We start from the raw sequence: 20,365 nt of genomic DNA, 5'->3' as shown, positions 1-20,365 counted from the left end.
CCTAGTCTCTTCTTCATTCATATGGTTGATGTAGATGCAGAGCAACAACTACAATTTCAAATTCAGATGGTCAAGCCAGATAACCGCGTCGGGAGTAGTGCAGTGTATCCCTGTGATGTCTCCTTCGTATTTGGGGATTGGTCATTGTGTCATGTTGTATGCTATGTTCTGGATGACTACAGTCGCACCCTGGAGAGCTCTTAATTTTCCATTTGTGCATCAGGTATCCGCATCTGCCATGGTTTGCGCAGTGGATGCGGTTTAAGGTTGACCATGAGCTTCGTAGAAGGTCAAACCCAGGGATCTTCTACGGTGGGTCTCACAAGGTGTTTGCGAATTATTTTCAACTCCATTCAGCTGGAAGCTTGATTGGGGTTGAACTCGCATTGGCGTAGAAGATGGCAGCCTTCACGCAGCCCACTGTTAAGTAAGAAAGTCGCGACGAATGCCATCAACGTGGCGACCGAACATCCATCATCGATCTCCTGGTCTCCAGAGCAACGACACGTGGCTGGTCTCTGTAGATAGCTGGTGTTTGCTATTAAGTAGTGAAAACATCCTAACACTGCTTCCTCCAAGCTGAGTGTGCAATGAGACTACGAGTTAGTGGGGAAATCTCATTGGCAGGACGGGTCACAAGTATGACCCAGGTGTTACAGGTGACCTGCGCTCCCCATTGTGGCCAACTTGCTTAAATTTAAACCAGTGCTCTGTTCATAAGCATGTTGCTGAAGCGTGGCTGCTTCATTCAACAGCCTTCACAGAGGCAGATTCTGACCACTGGCATCAGTGTCGTTAAATCAACGTAGTGCCAGGTCTTCCTTGTAACCACCTGTGGCCCCATCTCATCCAAGTAAAAATGTCAATTTATGGCAGTCATTGTACCAAACAGGAGCTGCTTGGCCATGCGGCGTTTGGGCTTGCAGGCTACATGATCCAGCATGGTCCTGAATGTTTTGGGGCGTCCACGTTTTACAAACTTTGAGCATAACAGGACATGCTTGTGTTGTTGGGGCTTAAGGCAAGAGGTAGCATTTTCATCGTTGGGCAGATGATGAAAGCAAGCTGCTCTCAGAATTTGGAATGAGACTTCTGCCACCACGAAGCATGAGCTAACCATAAGTACACTGCTCTGGTGGAAAACGGAGGTGGAGGAATGATGGCACAAATGTCGGTGATTTTTTTGTAGCGTTGGTGGTGCTGGGTGGCAAGGCTCCCACCTCTGGCAAGCAGTACGAGATACCGTGGTGCGTAGTAAAATCTCTCAACAAATGGAATGCTCAAATACGCAGCCCAACTCGGGGGTTACCAGCGGATGTGGAAACGTGCGTGCCGGCTCGTGCCGTCTCAACTCAGAAAACCGGGAGGCTGACGCACAAACGTACGTGTACTCGTGGCAAAATTCAGGCAAGTGCTGTAATATGTATATATAATTTTTTAATATATTTTAATTTATAACTCTGGGGGGGGGGGGGGGGTTCGAGACGAAGAAAGCTTTGTAGAGGTTATGTCTGTCAGAAAAGTGAAACGGGGCGTTTCCGGGAAAACTTGGGCATCAAGTCTTCTGTGGCCGAGGCACGCTTGTCCCTGGATTGCAGTCGTGCACAGAGACGCACAGACATGGCCGCACAAGAACACATCGTCAAAACTGCTCATCCTGCGATTTATCCACCGCTGCAAATTCGCCAAACAATCACTATCTCGCTGTTTTGTGATGCAACAAAGACGAAGACTCCCCTCCATATACAGCAGCCTTCACGGACTGTTGGGGCAGGTGTTGTTAGCGAACACCTATGAAGGCCGGCAGGGTGCACGAGGGGATCGTTAGCCAGCGCCGCGTCCGGCTGCCTCAGTCTCACCAGTGTTTATGTTTACACACCGCACCAGGTACTTTTTTAAGGCTGGGTCGACCTAGGCGGGAGGCCCAGGACCGGTTCAAATATTCGCCACTGTTATCGGTTGTGAGTGGGACTCAAACTCGGGTGGCTGGGTTCGTGGTGCAGTGCGCGAATTGCTGCGCAAAATGGCTCGCCAACAGTCCGTCGAGCAGCTGCACACAAACAGATTTTTATCGCTCCATTTCTGCGGTGCCACTGTCATTCGTCTCAACCACCGGCCAGGATCCCTGTCTCGTGACGAGTCCTGTACAAGCACCACGTGGCCTTTCTATAAACAGGCATCAGGAAATCTCCAACATGCGTACGTATAGTCTCTTTACGCAGAGACACACGCACACGTGTAAACAGGAGTGGTGGAGCACACCTGAAGCTGCTGACTTCCCACAAAGTGGAGTTCATCTTATTTCCTGCACAGTGCCCGTGATGCTTGGATGAGGATGAAACCATTTATTTATTAAACATTTTGACCTTGTGTTGAGAGTGGAGAACTCGTAGTACCATCTGTGTTCATGAACATGTAACCAGATCAGTAGGCAGCGCTGTAGTTAGCACACTGGACTACAAGCCCAACGACCGGAGTTCGATTCCCAGCCACAGTTAACATCAGTGGTGAGTGACATCCAAACCAAAGTAGACGCAGCCTCAAATGCGTAATGTGCGTCGTGTATAATCATCAGCGCTGGGGAGACAAAGGCAGCCGGGCGTGGTTCTGGCCACACCACAACTTCATGCACCATGTCCTACTTCATAGATGCCCTCTGAACAGCGCTCGCCCCAGCAGTCTGTGCAGGTTTTCAGGGGGGGGGGGTCTTCAAGGGCGAAGCCGTGGCAGGGTGCCTGCGGCGCAAGATTCTTACCTCTCTCTACCGCCCGTCGTCTCTGAGGGAGTTCCTTTTGCGGGTTCCCCATCCCCTCCTCTTCATCGCCATCGCCACCTTCACCATCGCCACCTTCGCCATCGTCGGCACCGGGCTCCGGAGTTCCGTCAAAGTTCCCGGTCAGGTCGAGCACCTGGAGCTCCTCGAGACCCATGAACATGTCCTTGACGTGTGGAGGCAAGCGATTGTAGCTGCGTACAGACGACAGGTGTTGGGACGCGCAAGCGTGAGTTTCTTTGCATAGGCTGTGTGTTAGTGTGTGTACAGCACTTGCCCCAACAGTCTGTTAAGGCTATATGGGGGATCTTTGTATTTGCGTGTGTGGCACCACGTTGGCGCAGTGGTTAGTGCACTGCGCTACGGACCTGGTGACCCGAGTTCGATACCCACTCACGATCAACAACAGTGGTGAATATTTGAAGCGGTCCTGGACCTCAACCTAGATTGACTTGGCCTGAAATGAGTACCTGGTGCGGTGTATAAATATTAACACTGAGAAGTCAAAGGTGGTCGGGCGTGGTGCTGGCCACCCACCCCTTCGCGTACCACACCCACCTGCTCGTGTGCCATGCCGGCCTTCATAGGTGCTCGTTGACAGCACTTGCCCCAACAGTTTGTTAAGGCTATACGGGGGATGTTTGTCTTTGCACGTGTACCGTGTGTGTGTGTGTACGTGTACCATGCATAAGTGTGTGTGTGTACGTGTACCATGTGGTGGGGAGCGATAGTGTAGCGGTTAGCGCGCTGCGCTATGAACCCGGCGACACGGGTTCGATTCCCGCTCATGGCCAACACCAGTGACAATTATCTTAACCGGTCCCGGGCCTCCCCTAGGTCGACTCAGCCTCAAATGAGTACCTGGTGCGGTGTGTAAACATTGCCACTATGGAGACAAAGGCGGTCGGGCGTGGTGCTGGCCACCCACCCCCTCGTGTACCGTTACCGGCCTTCATAGGTGCTCGCTAACAGCACTTGCCCCTAGTCTGTTAAGGCTATATGGGGGATCTTTGTCTTTGTGTACCGTGTACGTGTACCATGTATAAGTGTGTGTCGACCATGTATGTATGTGTGTACCATGTATAAGTGTGTGCGCACGTGGGCAAGGATACCGTAGGAAGATGCCCTTGATGTTGGGGGTGGTGCTGAAGGCGCCCTCGGGGATGCTGTTGATGCGGTTGTTCTGCAGGTAGAGGTACTCGAGCGACGCGGGCAGAGACGAGGGCACCACGGTCAAGGCGTTGCTGGACAGGTCCAGCGTCTAGAAAGACAAAGACCCCTCGTGTAGCCTTAACAGCCTTTTGGGGCAAGTGCTGTTAGCGAGCACCTATGGTCAATACCACGCACGGCCGCCTTTGTCTCCCTTAGTCACGAGGCAATTCTAATCGACTCAAGATTGTAATCAACGACCGCCAACATCCTGTTTCTGAAGGCTGGAAACTCCGTACAAAGCTACGCCAGGGGTGAAGCTGCCGATGGTTATGTCATCACCGAAACCCACCCATCACCTCCCGTCCAGCGACACGTATGTTGGGTCTAAATATTGGCACTAAGGAGACAAAGGCGGTCGGGCGTGTGTGCCAGCTTTCATAGGTGCTCGCTAACAGCATTTACCCCAACAGTGTTAAGGCTATAAGGGGGATCTTTGTACTTACCCCGACAGTCTGTTAAAGGCTATACAGGGGATCTTTGTCTTTGTGTGCGTGCGTACCGTGAGGCTGGGGAGCTGCGCCCAAATGTTTGGCGCGATGGTTTTGCTCGCCAGGGCGTTGTCACTGAGCATCAGCTCCCGCAGTGCGGGTAGCCCCGACAGGGCCCCATTCCCCAGCACCGCCACGTGGTTTTGCTGGATCCGCAGAACCTGTGGGGGGGTGGGGGGAAGGTAGGCAGGGGTGGGGGTACACAGGGTGGTGGAGCCAGGTAGTGGTGGTGGTGAGAAGAGCTGGGTGGTGTGCCTGAGCTGCCTAGCCTGCACTACTGGGGGTGTACGAATGGGTGGTGTAGCTGCGGCCGTCTGTTGGCGCCTCTGTGGAGCAAGCCCGGCACGGCTCCACGGAGGAGCCAAGTTCATTTTCCACCGCAGAAGCCCAGCCGTGCCGCCGGCGTCGACAAACGCGACGAATGCGTCGAGCGGCGTGCAGATGATGCTGCGAGGCCGTGCAGCCCACTTGGGTCACGCGCGATGAACGCGTCCGTCGTTATCCCTTACCTGGACTCCGCTTGGGCCCCCCGATGCAGATTCGGACGTCTTACGGAGCCAGCGGTGTATTCACACTTTGGTTCTGGTTCGGCTCAAAAAGCCAGTGAAAAACCACCTGGACCGCGAGAGGGCCTTGCGCCATGTCGACTCAGGTGTGCCAGCGGGTGCCTCGCTGGCGAGATGTGAACTACCCCGCCTGGGATACAGGAGGTCGTGGGTGGTGTTTATTTGGGAGTTTGCATGTTCTCCCCGTGGTCACGTAATTTTTCTCTGGGTCCTCCAGTTCCCCCCCCCCCCCCACATTTATAATCAACATAATGCATTTAGAGTATTTGGCTGCAATACATATCCACATGGTGATAAGCCACTTCTTTGTGGCCAGGTCGCTTCTGATAAAGAGCTATGCAGCTCAGTGGACCTCACCTGGTAATATAAAATATAGTGTCGTCTGTAGTCTTAGGAAGAGGAGTGGGCGTCCGTCCGTCTGTCTCTCTGCGGTCGTGTGCACCCTCAAGTGCCTCCCCCACTCACCTCCAGGCTGGCGGGCAGCCCGACGGGCACGTGCGTCAGCTGATTGCCCGTGAGGTCGAGCGAGGCGAGCTTGGACAGGCGCGTGAAGGCGCGCGGGTGCAGCCTCTTGGTGCTCAGGCGGTTGAAGCTCAGGTTCAACTCGGCCAGCTCGGGGGTGGCAGCGAAATCCTGCGCGCGGATCTCGTGAATGGTGTTGTGGAGCAGCATCAGCACCTGGGGTCGAAGCGAGAGGGAAGAAGCTGAACAGCGTGGCTGTGTGTGTGTGACTGTGTGCTGTGTGAGCGGTGGTGCAGCGGTTAGCGCGCTGCGCTACGAACCCGATGACCCGAGTTCAATTCTCGCTCACGGCCAACACCAATGACGATTATCTGAACCGGTCCTGGGACTCCCCTACGTCGACTCAAATGAGTACCTGGTATGCTGTGTAAACATCACCACTTTGGGAGACAAAGGCGGCTGGGCATGGTGTTGATCATCCACCCCTCGTGTGCCATGCCGGGGTGCTCACTATCAGGACAAGCCCCAACAGTCTGTTAAGGCTATACGGGGGATCTTTGTCTGCCTGCCCCCCTTGATGTGACCGCGTGTGTCCGTAGTAGATTCGCACACGTGCGTCTGCGCGTGCGTGCGTGCGTGTGCGTGCGCCTGCCTTGATGTGTGCCGGGAGGCTGCGGGGCACGCGGTTCAGCTCGTTGCTGTAGAGGTGCAGCGTGTGCAGGCGGCGCAGGTTGCGGAAGGCGGCGGCGCCCACAGCGTGAGCACGCACGCGGTTCGAGTGCACCAGCAGGTACTCGAGGGAGCGCAGGCGGCCCAGGCCCTGCGAGTCGAGCGCCGCGATGGCGTTGCGCTCCAGGTGGAGGATGACGAGCCGGGCCGGCAGCCCGCGCGGCACCAGCGTCAGGTTGTTACTCGACAGGTCCAGGTACTCGAGGCGCCGAGAGTGACTGGCAGCGGGGGGGGGGGGGGGGGGGGGGGGGAGAGCGACATGGGGGAAGAGACGAGTGGAGAGAGAATGAGTGACGGCTGGGCAGTGAGCATGGGGATGCGTGGCACAGTGGGGGAACACAGATGGTGCATCTGCCAGTCGTCTGGGTCAGTCAACGAGTGGCACTTCCTGCCAGCACCGAGCCTTCGACGCTGCACGTGGCTTCAAAGTGCACCTAGCATGGCACAAGCGAGGTGGTGATATCCTCGCCACTTAGTGGTGAACGGCGGTTATTGTTGTTGGGGGTGTGAGTGGGTGGGTGACCGTGAGAGCGAGCATGCGAGTGAGGGCGTTGAGTGAGAGACAGTGGGAGCGTGTGTGGGAATGATTGTGCTTTTTCCCATGAGAGTGAGTGAGCGTGTACGCATGAAAGTTTGTGGGTGAAAGTGTGAGTGTGTGGGTGAGTGTGTGTGTGTGTGTCTGTGAGTGTACGTGAATGGGGTGAGTGAGTGGGTGCGCGTATGTAAATGGGCGAGTGTGATGGTGAGCGTGTTGGCGAGTGAGTGCTGTGCGTGTACGTGAATGTCTTTGCGTCGACGCTGCGGTCATTGAGCTGGTTGTGCTGCAGGTAGAGCTCTCTCAGGTCTCTCAGCTGATCGAACGCTCCCCCCGAGAGCGAATGGAGCTTGTTATTCTGTGACACACGGACAGACGGAAGGACGCACAATGTTCCCATTCGCACGTTGACACAGTGAAACGGGGAAGAAATCTCAGGATTGGACAGGGTGCAGGGAGTTTCAGCCACAGACACTGCCAATGGGGGGATCTTTGTTTTTTGTGAACGTGTTTCTGCATTTGAGCTTGTGTGTGAGAGCTTGTGTGTGTGTGAGCTCCACCAAAACTAAGCACCTGCCTGGGTATTTTGTACCATCGGACACTCCACCCCCACAATTCCCAATCGGTGATGGGGCAGTTGTGGAGAGAGTGGAGAGTTTCCCATACCTGGGAATTGTGCTTATGACCGGCTCCAGTTTAATAGCAGAGGTCTCACTCCGAATCAGTCGAGCGGCATTATCTTTTCATCGGTTGCGTAACGCTGTGTGGAAGCTACTTGATGTGTCGCTCCACACTAAGCTTCAGGTCTTCTCGGCCAAGGTCATTCCCTCCCTTCTCTACGCTTGCGAAACGTGGACCCCCTTAATGGAGCATCTTCGCCGGTTGGAAACATTTAGGCTGGCTTGCCTTCAATCCATCCTGGGTTTAACCAGGCTGGATTGTGTGAGGAGCTCACAAATCCTTGAAAGATCTGGGCAAGGTCCCATCGGTGAGCTCCTCCGGCAGGCAAGGCTGCGTTGGCTGGGTCATGTAGCCCGTATGCCCAGCCACCGCATGCCGAAACAGCTTTTGTTCGGCCGGATTGAGGGGGCTAAACGGGCGCGGCACGGGCTAGAGAAGAGATGGAGTGATGTGGTACAGAAGGACGTGGAGCTGAGTGGACTTGCCGATGACTGGTACCAGCGGTGTCAAGATCGACCTCTGTGGAGGAGGCTCGTGAAGGACGCTATTGGGGAGTTGGAGGCAGTCGCTCTCCAACAACAACGGAGGGCGGAGGAGCGACGCTCACAACAACGAGCGGAACGCCGGGTGGCTAAAGCACAGCAGGTTGGCACAGTAGGGGGCACAGGTGGTGCACCTGCCAGTCATCTCAGTCAGTCGACCCGTGGCACCTGGGTCTGCCCCGTGACCTCCTGCCAGCGGGCGTTCGACACTTCACGTGGCCTCAAGGAGCACATGGCCTGGCACAAGCGTCGTGGTGACGTCACCGCCACTTAGTGGCGAATGGCGGTTGTTATTGTTGTATGTGTGTGTTTGTGTGTCCTTTGCCTTTGTCGACTAAACCTCTAATGAGTAGCTGGTGTAGCGGTGTAAAAACATGGACACTGGGGAGACAAAGGCGGCCGGGCGTGGTGCTGGCCACCCACCCTCTCGTGTGCCTTGCCGGCCTTCATAGGTGCTCGATAACAGCACTTGCCCCAACAGTCTGTTAAGGCTACACGGAGGATATTTGCCTTTTGTGTGCCGCCTGTGTGTTTGCGTGTGTGCGTGCGCGTACCCGCAGGTGCAGTCTCTGCAGGGCCGGCGGGAGGCCGAGAGGGGCCCGGGTGAGGCTGTTGCTCGACAGGATCAGAGTCTCCACGGCGTCAGAGCCGAGGAACGCGTCCCGCGGGATCCCCACGTTCGTCAGGCGGTTATTGTGCAGGTAAACGGAGCTGCGTGCACACACGGAGACCGACCCCCACACCCCCCCCCGCAAAGCCTCCAACAGACTGACGGGGCAAGCACCGGCGAAGGTCGGCACGGCACAGGAGGTGGGGTGTGGCCAGAACCACGCGCAGTCATCCCGAGCGCGCAAGTTCGAATCCCGCTCAAGGCCTCCAACACCCAGTGGCGATTATCTGAGCCGGTCCTGGGCCTCCCCTAGATGGACTCAGCCTCAAATGAGCGCCTGGTGCGGTGTGTGGTCAACATCGCCACTGTCGAGACAAAGGCGGCCGGGCGAGGCGCTGGCCACCCACCCCCTCGTGCGCCGTGCCGGTGTTCATAGGTGCTGCTCGCTAACAGCACTTGCCCCAGCAGTCTGTTGAGGCTACACGGGGGATCTTTGTCTTTGTGTGCGTTGTGAGTTACCGCAGGTCGGGTTTGCCACCGAAGGTCCCGGGCGAGATCGCGGTGAGAAAATTTGCGGCCAAATCCGCACTGACGAGGGAGGCCGGGAGGGATCCGGGGGTCTGGGTGAGCTGGGGATGAGGAGGTGAGCGACGAGGTGAGAAACATCACAGCAGCAGCTAAGGGGCCGTCCATAAATGACGTCACACGGTTTTGGAAGATTTTTGACCCCCCCCTCGTCACACGGCGTCACAAAAAGTCCCCATCAAATATGACGTCACAAAGCTCTGCCCACCCCTCCCCAAACCATATTTACATTTTGAAAATAAAACAAATCGCCTTAAACTATGTATTGTCATTGTAGTGCGTATTGAATGTGACGCTGCACTCTGATGTTGTAGGAGTGTTATAACAATTAGTGGTCATCGTGACGATTTCAAATTACGTCATCGCAGTTTTACCAGCCAGCACCTATACAGACACAAGACAAAGATTCCCCGTGTAGCCTTAACAGACTGTTGGGGCAAGTGCTGTTAGCGAGCAGCACCTATGAAGGCCGGCACGGCACACGAGAGGGTGGGTGGCCAGCACCACGCCCGGCCGCCTTTGTCTCCCCATACAGACAGACACATTCACTCATAGATCCACACTCACACAACAAGATCCCCAATCGACCACATAGACCGTTGGGGCAAGTACTGTTAGCGAGCGCCTGTTAAGGCAGGTACACAGCACCAGCGATGCGGCAATGATTACACCCGGCCGCCTTTGTCTCCCTTGTGCTCATGACCATACACTGCGCCGGGTACTTCTGTGTTGCCGACTCAACTTAGGGGAAGGTTTAGACATCACTTTTGATACTACCTTCATCCGTGGATGACAATCTAACCGAGGTCGCGGGGGTTGGAGTTACATCATTGTACCACCTCTGTCCAAACACTGACACGGCCTGTACAAGGCCTGTACACCACCAATCAGACCACGGTGCACCACCCTGTGGGAAATCAGCAGTTGTTCCACGGAGAGGCTGGCTCCCGCCATAGGATAGTGGAATTCCCGCTGCTGGCTTGGACAGTGGTGCTCCATGCTTGCATACCCAGGGACATTCGTTGGCGGTTGGTGACTTCCAAGTAAACCTGACCCCCCACAAGGTCCACTCAGCATTAACTGTGCTCACCTTGTTGTTGGCCAGGTAGAGGTACTGTAGCTCCTTCAAGACCATGAAACCGTCGGCCGGGAGGCCTGGACACGGCAGGTGAAGAGGACTCAGGCCATCATCGTCGTCATCAACATCATTGTCATCATCGTCATCATCAGCATCGTCATATTCGGTGTCATCATCATCCCACTGGGATAAATAAAATCAACACTGCTTTTTGAGACGTCAAAAATGGTTGTCTAATGGAGAGACTGGCCACCGTCATGGGAATGTGGAATTTCAACCAGGGGCACAGCACGGCCAACACAGATGAGCGCCAATCCTTCCCTTCTGTTGTCCTTCCACCACGCACCTCCGATGAGCACGGTTGGCTACGTACGGCGCGAATGAAGTTCAACGTACGTGCATGCAATACTCAGCTCAATGGAGCATGGAGACGCGGTGACTCGACTCGCGGAGTTAGAGTCGGGCCCTCGTCGAGGTAGAGGGGGGCACTTTCATTACCAAGGGGGTGGAGGGGGGTGCTTGTAAAGTATTATTTAGGTGGAAACCTCTTGTTGTCATGAGGGAAGTAATGATGGCGTTTAGAGGCACCCGCAGCATTAAGCGAGGTGAGGTGTGGCCCACAGGTTAAGGCCCACGCACTTTGGCCCACAAGTTTAGGGCCCACGGCCCTGTGGCCCACCCTTTTTCAGGAGGGTTCTGCATTTGGTTTTTAATACCCAGATGAGTGTTAATACATTGTAGCTACAGAGTGAACTCCAAGTGAGTTGTCACGGTTTGAATATTTCAATCTGTGACTAAAATTTGAAGAAAAAAGCGGAACCGAAGTGTCGTCTGATCGGCGTGAAAAAAGGGAGGCACGTCTCGTGTAAAGGAGGTGAAACCGGTGGGGACACGTCACCTGCAGACGTGATGAGGTTGTTTTGAAGGTTCAAGGTGCGGAGCAGTGGAACTCTCTTTAAAGCTGCAATCGGAACCACCTCGATTTGATTGTTCTGCTCACAGAATCGCACACACAAACACACAACGATGCATCAGAAGGCCGAGAGCATAATCTCATTGGAGACTCTGATCCTGACACCTGGTCTCCTGGAGTCTCAATGGAGACTGAAGCCACTACCATTGTTACACTCCTCCCTGAGAGCTGCAAATAGAAATGTTTTAATCTCACAACACAACGCCACGCCACTCACTGTCACATCTGAGCTAGGCTAAGCATGGGCCTCGCATGGGCGACTTCCCACTGGTTACGTGGCGTCCCAAGCGAGAACCAAACAGTGATACTGTGGCTTCTGTCAACATGACGTTGTGAACCAAGCTCATGTCCAAGTAGACCTATGGGACGGGGCTAACGATGCGTCCCTTGCGTTGTGACGTCGGTCAGTCTTCTACATTCGTCTCGACCCATTCATTGCGTGTGACGTCAGCGGCCCAACTTGATTTCTGCTGTGGGATAAAAACAACTCGGCACTTTCTGAGCCGTGCCGGGCCGGTTTGGTGTGGGCCTCAGCATGGACAGTGGAAAAGAGGCATTAGTGTGTGTGTGGGAGGGGGGGGGGGGTATTGCTACAGAAGGATACTGCATCTAAGCTGGACCCAAAGAGTGACCAACGTAGAAGTAAGAAAAATGTTGCACATAGAAGAAAAAGAAGAAGACCTGATGCAAGCAGTGATGAGAAGGAAACTGGCACTATTCTGGACACATATGTAGGATGAACAACAACAGGAAAATCAAAGTGTGTTGTTGTTCAGGTAAAATGGAAGGAACCGGAAAGTCAGGAAGACCTAACGGAGAATGGCCAGACGATGACATCAGAGATTAGTGCCAGAAAGATGTTGCACTACTTGAGCATATTGCCACAAGACAGAGGAAAGTGGAAACAAATGACGAAATGTGCAGTGGAAAGCTACGGGGCTATCTGCCCATGGATCGTGATGATGACGATGTGCGGGGAGTGGATAGGTGGTGGAGGAGAAGACGAACGAAAGCGGCCACCTGCAAGGACAGCAGCTGGGTGTCTGCAGGCAGCGAGGCGGGGAAGGAGTCAAGCCCGGCGCCCGCACACTCCACGGCGCCGTCGGGCGAGCAAGTGCAGCTGGACGGACACGAGCCCTGGCGCTGGCCCGGACTGGGGAGTACGCCCTCTCCCTCCTCCACCGCCTCCCCCTCTTCATCCTCGTAGCCGCCGCCGTCGTCGACACGGTCCTGCGCGGCGTCGCGAGCGGCCGGGAGAGCCAGCAGGGCGAGGAGCAGCAGAGCTGACAGCGGAGACGCCATCGCGAGAGCTGCGCGTGAGAGCCGAGCCGACAGCGACGGTCGCTGAGTGGGCCACGAGACCTACGAGTCTGACGTTCGGCGGTCCTCCGATGACTCTAGCAGCAGCAGCTGCTGCGCGGACGAGCGGCGCGTCGAGTCGCGTGTAACGCGGCGGGGGGGTGGGGACGGGCTCCTCCACCAGCAGACCAAGCGGGGTGTTACGGCCAATGCTGTAGGTGCCACAACACCGTCCTCTGTCATTGTCGCGGCGGATCTAGCTTCCTCTCCGCCGTCTCAAACACGGAAATGTTAACAGCAACGCGGAACGCGCACCGTTATAACACGATTACTCAGCGGTCGACGACAAAGTACTTTCTTGAGCTGTGCTGTGCAGTACGTGAAATTATACAATACGTGGTGGCATACCCTCAGTTCTTTGTCCCGCCATCTCACTGTATATGCGTACATCGCATCTCGCTAAACTTCACCGTTACATCGTTCATGGGGAAATGTTTTCGCTTAACGCGTCACTTTTCAGGAACGCATCTCCCATGTTAAACGAGGACTTATCGTGTTTCCCATTTGTTATCTTATCTTGGATTTTATATAGTGCTTTTGTCAAAGCGCTTTACAAGAATTATTGAGTGTTGAGGAGGGGGAGGGATGGCAAGGAAGGGTGATGTTTGTGAAAGGGAGCGGCGAGGTGAGGAAGGAGAATGGCGACGATGGTTAAGGGTTTTAACGATGCAGACAGGAAGTAGTCGAGAGATACGCGATTGAAAGAAGATGAGTCTAAAGGGAGGAACGAAAAATGGTTTAGTGAATTTGCCTGCTTGATGTGGAGTTGGACTTTATTCCAATGTAGGGCCGCCAGGAGGGAAAAGGAGCGGAAGCCTGAGCACAGTGACGGGGGGGGGGGCATCGTGAGGGATAAAAGGGATTGTGAACGCAGGGGCCTAGATGGAATATTGTAAGCAATAAGAGAAGCGAGATAGGGTGAGGCAGAACCATAGAGCGGTTTGTAAACAAGGGTGAGGAATTTGAATAAACAGCAGTAATAGACGGGAAGGCAATGGAGGCAATTCGTGGCCACAATTCAACCCGGGAAGATTATCTCGTCCCCGCTTCTCCCAGGACCTGACGCCTTCCATTGCCCGCATCCCAACACGTCCCCATCTCATCTGCTGCTGAGATCCTCCCTCATCTACATATTCATCACCTGGACGCTCAACGACTGCAACTCCCTCCTCCAGGACCTTCCCAAAGCAGGGCCGTAAAGCCAATAGGCCGCAGTAGGAACTGTGCCTAGGGCCTACGAAAACTAAAGGGCCTACGAAATAAATATGAATCCCTGCAGTCACGAAAGCTTTAAGTCAAAATTCATGTTTTTTTGTTTGCATGATTTAAAATAATGTATATATTCTTAAATATTATTGTATAGCAAGGATAGGCACAGTGTTTCAAATTAAATATGCTTATTAAATCGGCACACAGCGCGCTCCCATCGAATTAGGGCACAGCCTAAATAATGAACGTATCAGCCGTAACGACATCAGGCGCCTTGAGACATTAGTGGAAGGAGCCTTACAAATAAATGTAAATGAGTATTATTATCATCTGTCCAGCGGCTGGACAGATAATAATAATCGTAACATGGGGCAGCAGCGGTACCAACTGGAGAGAGTTATCACTGAAGGGCCTGCGAAACAGAAGTGCCTCGGGCCTTTACAAGAACCTTAATCCAGCCCTGCCCCAAAGACTTCATCTACAAACGCCTCCTCATCTACAATCTCCTCGTCGACTACAATCTCCTCGTTGACTACAAACTCCTCGTCTACAATCTCCTCGTTTACAAACTCCTCGTCGTCTACAATCTCTTCGTCGACTACAATCTCCTCGTCGTCTACAAACTCCTCGTCGTCTATACAGGCCACTGATTCCCGACTCCACGCCGGCGCCCGTAAACAAAACCACGTGACTTTACCGAAAGAACCAAAGTGTATGGATTCCTGCAGTCACGAAAGCTTCAAATCCAAACATCTTCAGTGTGAGGGCCGCTACAAATTTGAAACCATCGGGGTTTGACAGCACGATGGGGGGGGGGTGTTTGTGTTTTCACATTTGTGTATTGTCAGGGACTGCCAGTAGGCCAGGGGCCTTGCAATGAAGAACACTGAGCTACACGATCCTCCATGGACTCGCTCCCACCTCCCTCTTCATTCTCGTTTCACTCGACTCCCCTACACCGTGTTCTCCTACTCCTGCAACGACCAAGGACTTCTGACACAAAAAAACCCTCAACTAACATATTGCTCAGTTGGGCGGTCGCTACTTCTCTATTGCCGTCCCCGCGGTTTGGAATCATGCCCCCCCCCAGTCCCCCGTGCTGCTGACTCCCTGGTCACGTCCAGGTACCGGACTGCTCTCACGTCACGTGCCTGCAACTATAAAGCGATTCGTATTATACCACGCTTAAAATATATATGAAACATAAAAAAAGAGATTATTTTAAGTTGGTATATGTATCGGCCTCTCGTAGTTGCAGGGGTCATGTCAACCAATGACATGATACACGAACTAGAGAATACCCAAGGTGACTTGATCTAGAAATCGATTCAGAACCGCCTTCTTCAACCCACGGTGTCTGCTTCACCTCCCGTAAAGCGGCCCCCAGTGCAGCAGCTCCCAACACGCCCCCCCCCCCAACCAACCAAGACCACTGGTCACCCCCACCGCGACCTAGCCCCAAGAGAACGCTTCAGCTTCTTAAGGGGCCATCCATTGAGTAGGTACGCAAAAAATCTGTCAAAACTTGACCCCTCCCCCCCTCCCTGTACGACCGCGTACTTTTTACATACCCCCCCCCCCACCTGCGTACGTACTAAATGGATGTCCCCTAAGGCCGCCAGTGCACAGAGAGCGAGAGGAGAGTCGAGGCGGCGTTTTTATTCGCGAGGCTTTTTGTTTCAAGGTTGCGTTCCTGCGTGTTCTCGTGGCCACAATGACGGTGCGAACGATCCCCCCGCCCACGTTCGCATTTTTATTTTCCTCCCGCACGGTATCCACTCCGCAGCCTGTGCCCCCTCGCTGGGTGGGGGTGTTGGGCGGGAGTCGAGCCCATGGGTTGAGAACGGCTTGCCCCCCCCCGCCCCCCAAAAACAGCTTATCTGGAATTGTTCCACTTTGGGAATCTTCAGCTGCGGTGCGGAATCTCCCACGCCACACCTCTCGCTCCTGGACCGCCCTGCGTCACGCTTACGCAACCCCGGGGATGTTGTTCCGAAACCGAAATTGCAGCCCCCCCCCCGTTAGTTATCTTGAAACATAGGTGCCCCCCCTTCAGTCTCACTCGCCGGGTGGTGTCTCACGAACCGCGTCGCTTTGCGTGGAACGAGGAGCAGGGCATTGGGAATGCGGCTTGGACCTTTTTTACCAGGAGGTAGGTGACACACACTGAGAGTGAGTAGCACCCCCTCACCCCCGCGACGCATTCAACATTGTGACTGCTGGAGTCAGAGACGGTGATGGATGAGTCCGCACGTCGGTACCGTGGGCGCTAGGAAGTGCAGCAAGAGCACCGTGACATGGACCACGCCATTGGCCACTCTCCGAGTTCTCACCTGGGTCAACAGAAACAAGCTGAAGCCTTCTACACGCGTGGGGCTAAACGGCGGAGTAGGGCGCTTGGCACGGCTCCTCGTGCAAGGACTGAAACGCCCGGGCCGCCTCCAGGGGGTTCAACCGCGCAGTTGCACCGCCTGTACACTCGACGGCCCCGCCACGAGAGTGCTGACTCTACGCGCCAGAATCTCGGCCGCTGAGCGATGGTGCGCCGAGCGTCGCCCGGAGTCTGTCCAGGTGGATGAGCCGATCGCTTGAGTTCAGCTGCGCTGTCGACTGCGATGGAGCGGTGGCGCGGCGGTTAGCGCGCCGCGCGCGTAAAATGAGTGAAACTGGCGGCCACCTGGGTTCGATTCCCAGCCGCGACTGAACATCAGCTGGCGAGTGCTACCAGAGCCGGTCGTCGGCACTGAACTTCGCCAATCCGCACGGACCGCACGGCGCGGTGAAGTATGGTCAAACAGCCCCCCATGAACCACGACGACGGGACGCGGCATGGGGGGGGGGGAAGGGGCTTCACCGAGCAGTGGATTAACAAAGAGCTCAAGATGGGAAGGGTGGCAGCTACTGTGATGCGACAGCGGTAGAAGCCCCACGCGAAGACTGACACGAATGTGGAGGGAGGTGGTGGTGGTGGCATCTGCTCAAACCAGCAGGGGGAAGGGATGAGAACACGACGATTAAACGAGGAGTTTTGCGGTGGCAATCTGCTCTGTCCATAAGCTGTGCGCAGTTCAAGTAGAGACAACGTCAGAGGTGGTATTACGTGGATGGGAGCAGATGGTGGGGATGCGGTGCCATTGTAGCGAGAGGTGATTGAAGGCGACAGGAAAAAAAACGCAACCCATTGGAGGAATGTCATGTCGTCCGCGAGTTCCTCTGCATACACTCCCCTGCCTCGCGGTGTGATAGTGATGATGGTGATGACACCATCATCATCACCATCATCACTATCACACCGCGTGTGTGTGATGCACGGCAGTGTTGTGGTTAGCGCACTACGCTCCGAACCCGCCTTCCCCGAGTTCGATTCCCGCTCACGGTGACGATTCTCTGAACCGGTTCTGAGTAGACCCCTAGGACGACTCATCCTTAAATGAGTGTCTGTAGCGGTGTGTATTGAACATCGCCACTGGGGAGACAAAGGCGGCCGGGCGTGGTGCTGCCAACCCACCCCCTCGCCTACCGTACCGCCCTTCATAAGCGCTGATCATTAACAGCACTTGTCACAACAATATGCTAAGGCTATACGGGGCATCTTTGTCTGCGATGCACACTCAGCATTGTTTTTAGATCCGACCCGAGAGTCAAAATTGTGACCGAATTCTTGTTGACATCAACAGCAGCAGCAGGGCAACGAAACCACCGCACGTACAAGAGTCGGGGTCATTATATTTTTTCTCCAGGAATCATCACTGCGGTGTTGCCATCAGTGTTGCCCTTGGGGGGGAGGTTGTCGATAAATCCTCCCAGGGCACTGGGGGGGGGGGGGGGGGGCACCGTCTAGCATTACCCCGAGGGGGGCGACGATCGAGCTGCTTCTCGCACTTTCTGTAAACGACGAGGCACTGGTTAGCAAAGTGCAACAGGCAACGGGTGCCAACGCACGCGCGCACGCAGACGGCTGGAGCAAGGATGGCCAACACTGTAACTGATGATTCCTAACAATGATGCAACCCCGATAGAACATTTCCCTCCCCTCGACACAATCTCTCCCCTCGACACAATCTCTCCATCACAAGCTCTCTCCTCATCACACTCTCTCCCCATCACACTCTCCATCACACGCTCTCTCCTCATCACACTCTCTCTCCCCATCACACTCTCTCTCCTCATCACACTCTCTCTCCTCATCACACTCTCCATCACACTCTCTCCCCTCAGCGCACTCTCTCCCCAATCTCCCTCCATTTCTCTCCCACTCTCGCTCCGTGTCCCCTGCGTTCTCTCGCCCTCCCGTCTTCACGCTCGCTCACCCTCAACTCCCCATCTCTCTGCCACTCTCCAACTTCATCCCCGTGTCTCACAACTCTCTCGACGCCACCAATGTCTCTCTCTCTCTCCATCTCTTCCCCACCCCCTCTCCCGTCTCCCCCTCTCTATCTCTGCCATCTCTGCTCCCTCGCCCATGGTAGCCCCTTGCTGTGAGAGTTCGTCTCGGAGGAGCGAGAGGAGCGAGCGGAGTCGCCTTACCCGAGCCGTGTGGAAGCGCCGCCGCGCAGTGCGGGAGACGCAGGAGGAGCCGCGGAGGAAGGGAGGAGGAGGAGGCGCGCGGGGGTGGGGGGGAGCGGGACCCAGACGCGTCACGACTCCCATTCATCAACAAAGATCCCCCGTGTAGCCTTAACAGACTGTCGGGGCAAGTGCTGTTAGCGAGCACCGATGAAGGCCGGTACGGCACACGAGGGGGTGGGTGGCCAGCACCACGCCTGGCCGCCTTTGTCTCCCCAGTGGTGATGTTTGCACACCGCACCAGGTACTCATTTGAGGCTGGGTCGACCTAGGAGAGGCCCAAGACCGGTTCAGATAATCGTCACTGATTTTGGCCGTGAGCGGGAATCGAACTTGAATCGCCAGGTTCGTAGCGCAGCGCGCTAACCGCTCCACTACACATATACACATACATCCATACACATATACACACATCCATACACATATACACACACACATCCATACACATACACACACACATCCATACACATACATTCATACACACAGACAAAACTACAAGACCCCCCGTGTAGTCTTGAAATACTTTTGGGGCAAGTGAGGTGAGAGGGCATCTTTGAAGGCTGCGTCTACGGCTGTCTCCCTCGCTCCTCTCGCTCCTCCGAGACGATGTGTAAAACATCGCCACGAGGTGCTCATTTGAGGCTGAGTCGACCTAGGGGAAGAAGCCAAGTACCGGTTCAGATAATTGTCGCATGCACATGCACATACATGCGCACACGCACGTACACACATATATATGTAAAAGCATACACATGCATACGCACTGCGTAAACACACAACCCCAACCCATATACGCGCACAATTACAGACAATGCGTACAGCCAGATGCACGCACACACATTCGCGCGCATACACGTGGGTGTGTGCGTGGTTGTTCACTGTTATCTACCCACAGCGCGAGAAGCACGACGAGCCTGGGTCGTCAGCTTCGTAGCGTCGTGAACGAGAAGGAGCAAGGGGACACTCCAAGGCAGCGTTCCTCGTCGCAAGGCCCGCGGGCCACCGACGATACACAACGACGAGAGAAAACTGTCCTCGCAGCGGGCGGCGTGGTGTGGCCCCCACACTGGCGAAGTCTTTACGGCGAAAGTGTTCCACCCCCCCACCCCCTCTGAAAACGAGTGATGAACAACACTGCGGGTGTTTCGTCACGGCGCTCGAGTGACGATTTCCCCAGATCCTTGTAGCTCAACGTCAGTGCTGGGAAATCGAAGGAGTGCGGTGTTGGGAATGCCTGCCCGTGACTTTAACGTCTTTGTGGCATTCGCGAAGCTTCAACCTGGGATCCATATCTAAGAGAGAGGATCCTCGCATCCAATCAGCTTGCAGCTCTACCAGCGTTGGTTCAGGTCGGCCTTAGACTCTACTCTTCTTCAGTGATGAGGCACCGGAAGCGTCGAAATCAGTCTTGACTTTGAACTTCTTTCGCACCGTACGTAGCCAACCGTGCTTAAAATCTGATGAGATTATACACTTACCAGAATGTCGTGTGGCTGATGGGATGTATGCACGTACTTTTTTTTCCTCTTCTTTGAACGTGGAGGGAGCAGCGATGTTAAAGAGTCGGCGTATTGCTGTCAGGTCATTAATTTAATTCGTCGACACGGGGGAGCCCAGGACACAACGCAGCAGCGTGATGACCACGATCGGGACAGGAGCCACTCCTGCTGCCCGGTGTTTGGGTCGTGCCTGTGCCGTGGTTTCTTTGTGCGTGAATGTTCAGTGCCCTGTCTGGATAGTCCATCTCTTTGAATCCGCGAAACCCATTTCATTGCAGCGAGGCCTGGCGGGTGCTCGGGAGTCGGCAGGTCAAGAGTTCAAATTCCTGCCGTGGCCACGGAGCCGGCGAGCACCGCCTTGGGTGACGTCAGAATACAGAATCAGAATATTCATTTATACTGAAGGAGGAATCCGATGAGCTATAAAGCTCTTTTTCACAGACGTCCAGTAGGGGCACGGGGTAAGAACGTTACAACAAATTTCGATTTAAAGTTTTC

The 20,365-nt window shown here is 54.8% G+C and overlaps 1 protein-coding gene across 4 annotated transcripts; it reads right to left on the bottom strand.

Annotated features, from left to right (window-relative positions):
* Positions 1-1,417: 1,417 nt before the first annotated feature.
* On the bottom strand, positions 1,418-18,471 carry PODN (podocan). 4 transcript variants are annotated; one of them, XM_032946384.2, is made up of 13 exons: positions 18,330-18,471; positions 12,255-12,544; positions 11,160-11,253; positions 10,274-10,338; positions 9,118-9,227; positions 8,543-8,699; positions 7,008-7,123; positions 6,154-6,448; positions 5,505-5,717; positions 4,485-4,634; positions 3,886-4,034; positions 2,756-2,967; positions 1,418-1,587 (listed from the first exon to the last, which is right to left on the bottom strand). In XM_032946384.2, the coding sequence occupies exons 1-13, from the start codon at positions 18,454-18,456 to the stop codon at positions 1,556-1,558; spliced, it is 2,010 nt and encodes a 669-aa protein (XP_032802275.2). In that variant the 5' UTR covers positions 18,457-18,471; the 3' UTR covers positions 1,418-1,555. The 4 variants fall into 4 exon arrangements, with proteins under 4 accessions (XP_032802275.2, XP_075922195.1, XP_075922202.1 ...); XM_076066080.1 differs by having other exon boundaries at positions 12,255-12,517; XM_076066087.1 differs by having other exon boundaries at positions 12,255-12,745; positions 18,330-18,401.
* Positions 18,472-20,365: the final 1,894 nt, after the last annotated feature.

The sequence above is a fragment of the Petromyzon marinus genome, chromosome 1 (genome assembly GCF_048934315.1).
Source record: "Petromyzon marinus isolate PM22_M1 ecotype Great Lakes invasive population chromosome 1, UKy_Petmar_22M1.pri1.0, whole genome shotgun sequence".
NCBI classification, from domain to species: Eukaryota; Metazoa; Chordata; class Hyperoartia; order Petromyzontiformes; family Petromyzontidae; genus Petromyzon; species Petromyzon marinus.
Note: the sequence above shows the minus strand (reverse complement) of the source record. Positions and strands in the feature narration are given on the sequence as shown.

Excerpts from the sequence above, each read along its gene's own strand:
- PODN (XM_032946384.2), bottom strand. The coding sequence starts at position 18,456 with ATGAATGGGAGTCGTGACGCGTCTGGGTCCCGCTCCCCCCCACCCCCG. Across the intron at positions 12,545-18,329 it reads GGCGCTTCCACACGGCTCGG|CTCTCGCGATGGCGTCTCCG; the intron begins GTAAGGCGACTC and ends TCTCACGCGCAG. Across the intron at positions 4,635-5,504 it reads GGCTGCCCGCCAGCCTGGAG|GTTCTGCGGATCCAGCAAAA; the intron begins GTGAGTGGGGGA and ends ACCCCCCCACAG.